The 13,539-nt window shown below is 40.5% G+C and overlaps 1 protein-coding gene across 1 annotated transcript in view; it reads right to left on the bottom strand.

Annotated features, from left to right (window-relative positions):
- The window catches only part of LOC309517755 (von Willebrand factor D and EGF domain-containing protein-like), a 203,155-nt gene that overhangs the window by 51,828 nt on the left and 137,788 nt on the right, over positions 1-13,539 (bottom strand). Inside the window, exon 22 of the mRNA XM_082197221.1 lies at positions 1,121-1,990. Coding sequence (XP_082053347.1) covers positions 1,121-1,990 — 870 coding nt within the window. The remainder of the gene's footprint in view (positions 1-1,120; positions 1,991-13,539) is intronic.

Here is a 13,539-nt window from a genome sequence, read left to right on the forward strand (position 1 = left end):
TACCTCCAGACTACCAGTGGAAGATTTTAAAAGTAAAGTTATAATTTGGTACAATATAGGTTGTGAGTAATTGTATAGTTAATAGACATATGGTACATTATGTTAGTTTCATTTATGCCTGTTTTAATGTTACAGACGACAATAGACGTTTTCCCATTTTTTCATTCAAGTAATTTGGTCATAAATTTCATTGGTCAACTTGTTGAAGGAAGTAGACTCTACTTCTAAATGTTGTGAATTCAGACATTTCTCCCTCTGTCTCTCATACCAAATAGTTGTTCCTAGTAGTTGCCCCTAAGTGAGTGCACTGTCTAGCAGTTGCTAGTATATCAGCACATGATCCATGATTCTGGAAAATCAAAAACAGCCAGAGATGATGTTGGAGCCATTGGGTGTTGGACCCAGACATGCCCTTTGTCAAATGGAAGGGCTCCTTCCATTCATGGAAGGGATTCCAATCCAGTGTAGGCTCCCAGTAAAGAAGGCAGGGAGAAAAATTTCACCAATTCTCCCTTCCCCTTGTTCCATGTGCCATTTTCTGCACTGTTTCAGAATTTTTCAACCTCCAAAGCACCTTTTCAGGAAATATGGAGGAAGTAGAAATCTGCAAAAAACAACAACCCAGCTTCCTCCCCTTCCACTGGCACAAATGTCCCATGGGAAGTTTCATTGTTCCTTTGAATAAAGAAACAGTGACTGAACAGGCATATCTCAGCCACATCAATCCCACAAGCTATATTTTACCCTTTATCCTCTACTCATAGTTTATTATCTGCGTAGCTTTCCTACTGCAAATTAGGCAGTGTGGTCTTTGTGGATGTGGCAGAATCTACCTCACCAACTCTGACCGCAACAGTTTATTTATTTACTGTTTGTTCTATTTATATTCTGTCTTATATCCCACCACAGTTACTGATACATTACGGCAATTGGAATAAAGATTGTAAACCCATTTGTACACTCAGACTCCTGACCTATATACACATAGTAGATATACTTAAATGAGTTACTATACTCACATACACTGTAACTGTAAATGTGTTATATAAGTAAAACACCAACTCAGCACTTGAAATGACTGAAATATTAACACAGGCACTACTTTCTTCCCGTCTCTTACCTTGACATTCAATTCCATCACCGCTGTATCCAAATGGACAGGGTCCACATCTGAATTCCCTGTCCTTTGTTGGCTCACAAAGCACACCACTGAAACATGGTGCATCTGCACAGGTGACTTTCTTCTCAAGTAGCAACCTATCAATTGGTGTGGAAAGGCCCAAATGATTGGCTGGAGAGGCATGAGGCTTTCTGCCCCAAGATGTCCATACTGGAATCCTTGTTTTTGTAGAAGCTCCTGCTGGGCGGATGAGGCCTTGTGGGGTTATACCAGAAAAAGTAGCTTTCAGATGGGATGAGGAGGCCAATGGTGTTGCTAAAACAGAAGTACCTGGGCAGCCTGCTTTAAAACCAAGAGCAGATCTAGTGTGTGAAGTCCCAAGAGACTTTTTCCCAAAAGACTGTCCATCAAATGAGGTATGAGTCTGCAAATCAGCATGTGGCCTTGTATTTAATTTCTGTTGAGTGGAAACATTTCTTCTGGCAAGTGACTGGGCATGACTCTTATAGTGTGATAAGATTTGGGATGCCCCTTGGTGAGTTGTTTCATGGTGCAGAAGAAGGCTCTGGGTGCTATTTTTTGCTTCATCTGATGAAATGCGTCTGTGAAACAGTTTGGAATTCAAAAGCAGCTTCTTCACAGATGATGCCTGAGGCCAAGGTTCCACTCTTTCACTGGCTAGTGGTTGAATATCAACAGTGATAGGATATCGAGCTGTAAGGAAAGTTGTTTCTGGTTTGGAGATGTGAACTTCTGAGAGTCTCGAATCAGTATTATTTGATTTCTTTAAGTCATCTTGAGTGGAAGAAACCTTAACATCCCCGGTGACTTTCACTGGTACGTCAGTCACACTTTGGGTGGACCTTGACACTAAACAGAAAGAAATACGGTAACAGGAAGTATTTAACATTTGCTAGTGGCATGGACAGCCTTGACATGGGAGATATGTGGTCAGGATCTCTTGTGGGTTTGATTGGGGAAGTGGTGCTGTGGAGAGATTGTAACCCTTTCCTCTTTTGCCTATCAAAATCCTTCCTGAAGGAGGGGGAAATAAGTAAGTGTGATACAGGCTCTTTCTTGTATGTCACCCCTTTCAATCTAACTTAATAGCATCTTAGAAGGGGGAGAATTTCTATCAGGAAAACAACTGCTTTCTCAGTATGCCTTTCCCCCCTTTCTATAATACACACGTGAGTGTTAATTAGTAAAATAAAAACTTGAGTGGAAGTAGGTGGTCGATTTTAAGGGTGAACCTCAACAAAATGGCTTGAGAAAGATACGAGAATGCACCTTCCAGCTTTGCATACCAGTTCAAATTATCACAATTATATAAACACACTGTAAAAGATGTTGTCGGGATGATCTTTTACATAGGACCGTAGGAATCTAAGTGCGAACATTGTAGCCCAATGTTGTCAACACTGAATGGAATCATTTCTCTAGACAGGAGTCTTTCTCATCCCTTCCTGGAGATGGTGGGGACTGAACCCACCAGCTTGCATGCAGATGCTCTATCACTGGGCTATGTCTTTACCAGACATATGATAAACACCTTTTTGAGACCTAGAAATGCATGCTATTTCTTAATATACTCTTACTGTCACCCCTCTCCATGGCAGAGGCCTGTTTCCATCAATACCATCCCTGCCCTCCCTTTCTGAATAAGGCTATAGGCTTTCAAGACTGGAAGAGCCTTACAAAATCAAACTGCCATTCAAAGGCAGGCTTATCCATGCATCAGCTCTCTTCTGCATAGTACTTTCCCTGATTTAATGCATAGAATCGACACTGCAGTGAGCCAGTAGCACATCCTGCAGAAATCAAGCACAATGGAGGTCCTAGTGCTACAATGGATTCAGAAATAAAATTTTCTCCTACATCAGTGTTACTGACAGCGGGCAGTAACAGCTGAATTTCTGATTCCTTACCAAAGTCTTTGTATGTTATTTTGTTTTAAACATCTACTCTATACGTTTCCCTATAACCATAGGGGGAAGCTTATAGCATCAATGCACCACAAAATGGAGTTGTTTGGGAATATCCATAGTGCAGTTGAGTCTTCACCACTGTGTGCACTATAGAGATTGCCTAGTGAGATTTTGAACTGATGAATAAAATGCAATGGGAACCATAACATGGGGATGTCTGTTGAAAACTGCTAGTGTTGGAATAAATTTCCTGTTTCCTCTTCCATTTAATTCTGAACTGTACTTTTGCCGGCAGAATAATCACATTATTTCTCATTTGAAGAACTGCATAATTTACCAACCCCTGAGAAGAAAGTAGGTTTCGTTAATAGAAATTAGAATCAGGGCAGCATTTTTAATTTATTTCTTAAAGTGGCACTTTTTGTTTAACAAAGAAAGGTTGAAACTGCAAGGTTTGTCTAAGGTCATGGTTCATATCTTCAAATCGTATTTCATGCAATCAATCAATACTTTTAAATCTATATACCATAAATCTATATGCAGAGGTGGAGCTGGTTAGACCTATTCATTTTGCTTATTTAACCTACCAAGTAATTAAATATTGGATTGGATGGGAGGAAATACCAATGACAGTGTTCAAGGTCAAAGTTGACTTTATATTCCCCTCCACAAAGTGTTTTGCATATGCAGTACCAAACTGGATTTCCTTCCTTCCTTCCTTCCTTCCTTCCTTCCTTCCTTCCTTCCTTCCTTCCTTCCTGTGTCATGCATCTTTGGAAATATGTAAGCAGAATGAGCTACAGCTGGAGTGACTTCCTCCTAATACGAGTATTTGCCAAGTTGCATGCTTGGTATTATGGGGAACGTCAATGTCTTTGTAGCTAAAAAAAAATCAAAGGGAAGGGCCATGGCCACAATGTTTATTACTTATGGCAAGTGTGCTGCAGAAAAGGCCTTTGGTTAGTACTTAAACAATTTAAAATTGAGTGTGTGTGTATTGTTTTGTTTGGTATTATATTATGTATCTTTGTGTTTTTATATTGTATTTTATATTTATATTTATACTATGATCCTCAGATGAAAGGCAGTATAGAAAATATTTATTTATTTATTTGAAGTGTGTTTATTAAAGAGTAGCATTTAATGCTGGGGGATCTACCTGCAAATATTCCTTTGAAACATTGACTTGGCTATAATTGTAAATTGGGGTAGTATTACTCGTGTTATCTTCTTGCAAGGAATCTGAAACCTGCTTTTCTTCCTATCTTTAGTTTTCAGCATCACTGGGTCTGAAAACCGTAGATCAGGAAAGTAGCCAGAGTGCTTCTATATGACTGGAAACATTATTGCATGCTTTGGTGACAACCAGGCTAAATTATTACAACTGGCTTGACACGAGTCTGCCTTTGAAAAGTGTTTGGAAATCACAGTTGGAACAAAATCCTGCAGCCAGAATTTGGGCTGGGGTGTGTTTACTGGAGCATGTGACTCCACTATTGGACATTATTTATTGGTTCCCTCCTTGTGTTCCATTTGTGAGCACACTTGAAGCATTGATTTTTACCTTTGAGCCACAAATGGTTTCGGGAACACCCCTATCCATTGCCTATCCATGTAAATTTGGCTATCCTTCCACTGGGTGGTAGGTGTGAATGGTGTGATTGACAGCTGATGTCTGATCAAATTGATGCCAGTGGAGAGTAAACCAGTGGGTACCAAATGACTGAAGAGGTTTTTTATTGCCCTTCTACCCATGAGAGTTAGAAACTCTCTCATTCTCAATAATGAAATGCTTCAATAGACAGATGCTTTAGCAGTCCCGTTCACAATTAAATCTGTGTTACTTCTACCTGGGCATTTACCCACCATTGGATCATTATGAGCCGCTCTGACTGGCCATGCTGAATATTTCCCCCACTTGGCTTCCTATTTTCTTGTCACAGCTTTACAATGTACTCTATAATTTTAAGAATGCATCTCATTATTAAGACAATTCAATAAATTTTCAATTTGTATAGCTTTAGTATCGTTAACATTCAGCAGCACATTCTGAATAGCTCATCCTTCATTTAGAAAAATGTCTGCAAAGAAACATTTCTCTGACGTATTGTGCTCTGTGGTTCATTACTTTAAACTAGAAACATATGCCACCAACACCGCATATGCCTTATCTAAATTGTCGGGAGAGTATAGAAAAATTATATTAGTCTAAGGAGTCTTGCTACAAGAGTGTAAGATATCGTCCCATCTTTCCATTTATCTCTCTTCGCCTCTTTATTAACCGCTTCTCTGGGTTTCCCCTCTGAATTTCTTTTGTGACACAGAGAATCTATAACCTAACCACGCTTTTTTAAAAAAATAATAGGGGGAAACCAAGAAGACTGAACAAGTCAACAAAATTGTCAAAGAGAAAATGACATGGTATGGGCACTCAACAATGTCAGAAGCCATGTTTTTATATGCACTGCTGCTCAACACTCCACATATGGATGTGTGTGTGTGTGTGTGTGTGTAGTGCATCCTTCTAGTGAAGTATAACTATATGCTAAAATTTAACAGGTTTCTACTAGGGCTGGGTGATAACTGGTTTTCAGTAGTGTGGTATATCACCAGCTAAACATCGTGATATATTAATATATCAATATATATCAATATATCGCAATATCTGAAATAAGGAAGGAACTACAAAGAAGTGATCAGGACAATGTCCTGGCAGCTGCTACTGCTTAAGGGTCTAAAACAGGTAAATGATGATATTATTAATCACCTCAATGTACTACTCAAATTCACCAGACGAACTTTGCATGTACATGTATATACATGACATCTATTTGAAAGGTGGCTTCCAATGTGACTGTGATCATGTCAACTAATTCACTGAGTCTCCTCAAATGATTCACAGATCATTCAGATTCGGTGTTCAGATTCTGTGTCAATGAGGAAATTCAGAGGAAGGAATTACGGTAAGTCTGTATAGTTAAAGCTATGGTTTTCCCAGTAGTGATGTATGGAAGTGAGAGCTGGACTATAAAGAAGGCTGATCGCCAAAGAATTGATGCTTTTGAATTATGGTGCTGGAAGAGACTCTTGAGAGTCCCATGGACTGCAAGAAGATCAAACCTATCCATTCGGAAGGAAATCAGCCCTGAGTGCTCACTGGAAGGACAGATCCTGAAGCTAAGGCTCCAGTACTTTGGCCACCTCACAAGAAGAGAAGACTCCCTGGAAAAGACCCTGATGTTGGGAAAGATGTAGTTTACCAGTGAGATGTTTTTAAAAGTTTAGCTGGAATAAAAACGGTGGCAAACACTGTTGCAAAGACTTCATTGCTGCCAAGTGAGTGGTGCTAAAATCTTGAGTTATTTTATAGCGAAAGAGGTTGTATTAAGTGAGAGCAATCTATTTACTCATGTCATATTAAAGGACTTATTTATTTGTCTCAGAGTCCAGATCATTCCTTGGTTTTCAAATGAAAATCTTTCAGAACAGTGTAATTGACATTTAAATCCATTTATTGCTGCATTTGAATAAAATGAGATCGAAGAATTTGAAAGCTTCAATCATTAAAGCAAACACAGTCCTGGCATGCAGCAATGATGAGGTGGAGTGCAAGTCAGAGGATATTTTTCTGAACTGTATAAGATGTGAGAGGAAATAGCATTTAATTCTAGTTAATCCATTTAATGCTTTAGATATTCCCCAAATGCTGCACTAGATATATCCCTCTCCGTGCCAGCTACTTCATTATGAAAAGGGCAACATAAAGCTACAGAGAGCATTTAGCAGGAGGAAGCAATCAGAATTCAGGGCTATGGTGAGTGTAACATTGCATCAAAAAGCAGTAGAATATGCTGAACCTAAAGGAACTATGAAGATTGGGTAGGACACCAAATCCCACTCTTCTCTCCTCATGTTCCCTACATAGGTAGGAGGAAAAATGCTGGAAGGCGTATTGGCCCTCATGTACTTGGAATTACATTACATCACAAATGCACATTGTCAACTGGAAAACAATAAGTAAAAAGAGGAAAGCAATGATTATTTTTGGACACATGTCAAATTCACAATGAAGTAATCCATTTTCATGGATCATTTCTGAATCAGATGTGGAGAGTGCTGGCCTGCCTATCATTAAATTCAGAGGATATTAAGTAGATTTATGTCCCAGTAGAAAATCAAATGTTCTTTGGTTATTCATGCTAGTTAAATAATGTTTAGAGTAGTAGCAGTAAAAACTGCCGATGATGACATAGCAATGGTGGTGATTATGTTTGTTGACCATGCACACATGCCAGCCATTAGACCTGCTCCCTTACAACTGCTGTGGTGTCCTTCAGTTATGTAAACACGCCAGATGGGAGTTAATAACAGCAGGGGGCATAGCCTGAGTACTCCAATTCCTGACAAAATACGTGATATATATGGGTCTTTGCAGCTGTCTACTCTTCACACATTGACTTGTCCTAAAATGTTCATCCCATGGATGGTGACATAAAACTATTTATGCATAAGTATTTGGAAGATGCTGCTGGGACATCAATAGCTCTTCTTCATTCCTACAAACCAGACCAAATATAATATTAGCTAGATGAAAGAAAGAGTTGTTGCCCTCCCCCCCCCCATTTCCTATCTTTTTGACAAGAAAGTGGACATGTTTCCTCATGCAACCTCCCTGGTATGTCTTTCCAACTTTCTGCAGCACCTGAAATTAGAATGAACGTTTTGGAGGCAGTTTGAGGGAAGGGTGGGAGAAACTGAGTACAGTGGTACCTCGAGTTACAAACGCCTCAGGTTACAAATGCTTCAGGTTACAACTCCGCTAACCTGGAAGAGTTACCTCGAGTTGAGAACTTTGCCCCAGGATGAGAACAGAAATCGAGTGCCGGTGGCATAGCGGCAGCAAGAGGCCCCATTAGTGAAAGCACGCCTCTAGTTAAGAACAGTTTCAGGTTAAGAACGGACCTCCGGAATGAATTAAGTTCGTAACTAGAGGTACCACAGTATGTCAGTTTTAAACAAAAAGGGGGAAACCTCCATATTTGGAACAGCCAAAATTATTATTTTTTTAAGCAGTGGCATGCTGTACCACTGAGAATCCCCCCCCCCCTCTATACAGTGGTATCTCGGGTTACATACACTTCAGGTTACATACGCTTCAGGTTACAGACTCCTCTAATGCAGAAATAGCGCTTCAGGTTAAGAACTTTGCTTCAGGATGAGAACAGAAATTGTGCTCCGGCGGCACAGTGGCAGCAGGAGGCCCCATTAGCTAAAGTGTTGCTTCAGGTTAAGAACAGTTTCAGGTTAAGAACGAACCTCCGGAACGTACTTAACCCAAGGTACCACGGTACTCTATTGAAGCCTAAAGTGAACTTTCTTTGCTTAACCTCTGCTTTGTGCATTTTATCTCCTTTCTCATCCCAGTCTCTATATTTACTAATAGTGCAATACTAAGCATGTCTGCTCAGAACTACGCTCAGTTCAATACTGCTGCTTTCCAAGTCAGTGCAGGCTCCATGTAAATGGGGATGAGCAGTTTTCGTACAGTTTCCTTAAGATGGGATGCAAGTTTAAAATAAAAATAAATAAATAAAATTGGTTTCTTTCTAAATCATACCAGTCTTATAACTCCCGAACTGACCTGCTAAATCAGATAGATGGAGATGTACCCTTGAGGTTCTTCTGGAAAGTCCATCTATTTATATATTCCTAAACACAACCTAGAGGGACGCAGGTGGCGCTGTGGGTTAAACCACTGAGCCTAGGGCTTGCCGATCAGAAGGTTGGCGGTTCGAATCCCCACGACGGGGTGGGCTCCCGTTGCTCTGTCCCCGCTCCTGCCAACCTAGCAGTTCGAAAGCATGTCAAAGTGCAAGTAGATAAATAGGTACCACTCCAGCGGGAAGGTAAATGGTATTTCCGTGCGCTGCTCTGGTTCGCCAGAAGCGGCTTAGTCATGCTGGCCACATGACCCGGAAGCTGTATGCCGGCTCCCTCGGCCAATAAAGCGAGATGAGCATCGCAACCCCAGAGTCCGGCAGAACTGGACCTAATGGTCAGGAGTCCCTTTACCCTTTACTTTTAAACACAACCTGCACACCATGTGACCAAGCTGACAGTGAATCCAATGGTTCATGGTCAGAAGCAGGTTGTAGGAGCAGAGGAATGGGAGGTCCCATTCTCTGAGCAGAAGTCCACTTACATAGCATTGGATTTCGCTCTGAATATAGCCCACTGGGCCTACTAGTCAGATGGGCTGTCATACAGGTCTGTTGGGTTATGTTGGACTTTGGTTGGTCACAAATTATGCAGTTGATTGCTATTTTACAGTTTTTGAGAGCTGACATGGGATGAAAAGGCATTCGGCATTTTATCATTGGCCCACAGTAGTAATTAATATTTGACTGTTCTTGACAGCTGACATTCAGTGGTATTTAGTATTTCACAGTGGACAGCTTATGAGATTTCATGTCTGATGCCTGCCAGAATCAAAAATGTAAATATTTGTTTCAACTCTAATTAGAAGATAATATTTGTTTGTGAAATATGTGATGACAGCACAGAACTACATACATTCATGACTTTAATAGAAATAGTGCCAGCATTGAAAGTACCAGTTACTTATTTAAGGTGAGACTGCAAGGTAACAAAGGAAAATAAAACATGTAGATGATGCAATAGAATTTTAGGATATAGAATACTAAGATTATTATTGCTAATATATTTCAAGGATGCATCAGTGATAATTAAAACTGAAAAAATGATTTGATTCTTATGACCAGGGTGTGAAACTATGGAAAGAATAGCTATGGAAATCTGTAAGAGATGTCAGACAGCACTAGCTGAAGCTTCCAGTAAATTTATATATGAATTTATGAATCAGGATTGTACCTACTGTCCTCTTTCCCAAACACCACGTGTTCATTCTTCAGAGGTTGGATCCCGAAAAACTTCCTCCCCACCCTCCTAGTAGCTCACACAGCTGCACAAAAAGGCTCCCTTGAGGGTCAGAAGACCTCAATGAATGGGGGTGGGGACTGTGACATAGGTTGCTGTGAGGGAAGGGAATTCCTCAAAACTGGCTACAGGCAACCTGTGCAGGTGGAGTTTCTGAATATCAGTGTTACTTTCTTATTATTTTCTGGGATCCCCACTTTCCTCTCTGTCCTCCTCATAGTCCCATGACCTTTAGGAGAGCCTGTGCAATGGGCTGAGAGTCTGCTGGGGTGTATAGGACAGTGAAGTCAGTTTTCCCCAGCTTCCTTACACATCTGTTTCCCAAGTTCCAAGTCCAAGGCTAAACACACACAAATGTACTTAACCTGTTCAGTTCCTAATCACACTGGAAGCCAACATGCAAACAACTTGCAGAAACATTGAAATGTTTGGACGCTGCGAGTGAGGATAATGGACACATATGCAGCAGCCTTGCTCATATTAAAGTGTTTCCATAGTATCCTGAATGCTATTTTTCACCTTAAGGAAAAAAATAGCTGTGAACTGCCTTTTTATGACAGCATAAGTAAAATATTGGACTTTTTTACAGATAAATGCACATACACATATATATGTTACATTAAAGGTACAACAGGTAGATAATGTTCCCATTATCTGGATAATTATGAAATTACTCAGAAGGGTGTTCTCTAAAGACAGAGCAATCCATCAAAATTATTTTCATTTTGAATTTCATTACCTTAATGCACACAGTAGCCAGCTAGCTTTCAAAATCACTAGCCAGATAAAGTGGGAAGAAAGCCAGGGCATTCAGGTCTTTAGCAATATTATTTTTTTCGTACATTTGTAAACATATAAATTAGGCGCATTTGGCAAGGGACTGATTGGGTGTATTGATTAAGTGCAAAAACAAAATGAGAAGAAACAGATCAGTTTAGTCCTGTGAGGCATTATTCTATACATGAAATTAAGACAGCATGGAAAGGGAACTGGACCATACAAGCTGCCTGTTGGGCTCCCACAAAAGGTAGGGATGGTCACATTTGTAAAAGATAAGGCTATCAGTTGCTACTAGCTATGATGGCTATGTTCTGTTGTTGTGCATATCCTCCAGCATGCTGCAGAGGAAATGGGATGCTCATCTTTAGGGGCTGTGCTTCTGGAGTTTTGTCAGCATGCCGAGAGAGTGGGGGTGGGGGACAGACAGCAGTGCACTGACTGGTGGATGTGTGGCAAGTAGAGACATAAATATGGGGAAAGGCGTAGAGTGACAATACAACCTAAACTTCTGGTAAACAGTTGAAGACTCTGAATCTCTACGGCATGGAAAGGCGCTGCTCTGGCTCTTAGGCACTCAGCAATGAACCCCTTCTCCCTTCTCTGATGCACAGTTTTCCACTGAGAGTGTGTGTTGAACCAAAGGGGAATTGTTCTGGAAGCCCTGCAAATGCCATCTTGGGTGGTCAAGATAACCCACAATTAATTGCTAGTTGTTGTAATCATGATCACATATATGTTTAATATTCACTTGCTTTGATATAAGTTAATTGGCTTGTTTATGATACTATCCTTACCAGTGGGCTTGGGTTGCTGCCACCTATGACCTCATCTGGTCAGATGAAGCGATAGGAAGTCCTGGCCAAGGAAGTCCTGCTGCTTTGGGTGTAAAGAATGTAGGCCCCTTTGCTTGGGTGCCAACAAGCCATCTCCTTGCTGCAGTGTCCATCCTGTGTTTGCTGTAAGTCGACACTTTTCTTTAATAAAGCATTCAAACGGACCACTGTCCTTTTTGACATCCTTGTTTGGTATCTCTGCACCCACCAGCCCTCCTTTGGGCCAGTGAATCAGGACAGAGAGCAGAAAGCAAATTTTTCAACTGGAGACTGAAAGTCCTAGGAGAGGTTTGCTCTACATTCTTCCACATCTCTATACTGGAGGAGGAGGAGCCAGAAGTAGCTCTTGGTGTGTTTTGGGATGGGCAAGCATCAGGGAGAAGCAGGCAGGCAGGCAGGCAAGGAGAGGCATCTGCGCTCCAGCCACAGCTGCTGTGGGGAGGCAACAAAGAAAGGCATGAAGGAGCCAGCACAATCTGCGCTAGTGACTCTTTTGGGGACTGCACTCTCTCAGGAGCCCAAAGAGAACATCCTGGGATCTGAAGCTGGTATGGCTTCCATAATTCCGGAATGTCCCAATAAAATCGGGACTATTGATAAATATGCAAGTGGGGAGTGCACTGTGGCTCACTGCTCCTGCTAGAAGGCTTCCCATGGGTGTCTGGTTGACACAGCATGGGAGCATTGATGCTGGACTAGCTGGGTATTTGGTCTGATCCAGAAGAACTGTTCTTATTCATTAGTGACCTCACTCCCACGCTCCATGTGCTGTAGGATTGTTTGGAAATGAGAAGTCTGCTTGACGATGCATAGTAAACCATACAGGGTGGGGCAAGTGCTCCACAATACATCACTGCTATCTCTCTAGATTTATTGTATGGATTTTTGGGACCTACCATACCGGCATATTTGCTTCTCAAGAAATAGGATCCTAATAGTGTGTTTTCTTAAAGTATTTCAGGCATGCTCCCCTTCCAATACTCCCACAAAGATAGAGAGAGAAAAAATGTTATTGTTATCTGATGACTCTAGGACTGTCACTGACTTACTCATGGCTGAAACTGTTCAATATTGGTATAAGTGGATGAGCTACAACTAGCGAGGTCTGATCTAGTTCGCTGAGCTACGTGAGAATATTAAGATGTATAAGAACAGACAGCGGAAGAAATTCATAATATTTTTTTTCAAAAGAAAACCCATGCCATTTCCTCAAAGGAAAAATGGCTCAAATTTAAATATTTTGCAAATAATTCTGTCTTTCATTTAACTCCCAAGCAGTAAATGGCCTAAAATTGCAACCACATTATTTCCAGCGATAAATACATAAAAGTGACATTTACTTAACATGTGATGAAAATCAGGATTTCTTTTTCTAAATTGCAATTGCTTCAAAAGAAATAATAGATGCCTTTTAATATCACATAAGTATATGTAAATGCCCCCCAAGAACACTTTTCTTTAGGCAATTCTGCATGATTTCACAGTTATTTTCAAATGATTAGATCTCTGTGTGTATACATGTGTGTGTGTGTGTTAGCAGCTTAGGAATATAGGAGGTTTCCTTATAACAGGACATACTTCCTTATGGCAGGCAGGACTATTTACCAATCTAGCCCAGTGTTATCTTACTTTGTTAGTACTTTTCCAGGATCTCTAGCAAATATCTTTTACATAACCCACTACCTGATTCTTCTAACAGGAGACACCAAGAACTGAACCTGGTATCTTCTGCATTCAAAACATGTCACTGAACTATAATTTTGTAATGTCCCCTAGGTATATTTATATTTGTTAAAGACCTCACTAAATTTAGTACTGTACTGGATGTTGATGTTTTTTATAGACTGGTGACTTTTAGTGATTGTTTGTTGATTTTCTGTTCTAAACAACAAGCAGAAGACTTCTACGGTGTATTTTGGAA

The sequence above is a fragment of the Podarcis vaucheri genome (genome assembly GCF_965113315.1).
Source record: "Podarcis vaucheri genome assembly, chromosome: 1".
NCBI classification, from domain to species: Eukaryota; Metazoa; Chordata; class Lepidosauria; order Squamata; family Lacertidae; genus Podarcis; species Podarcis vaucheri.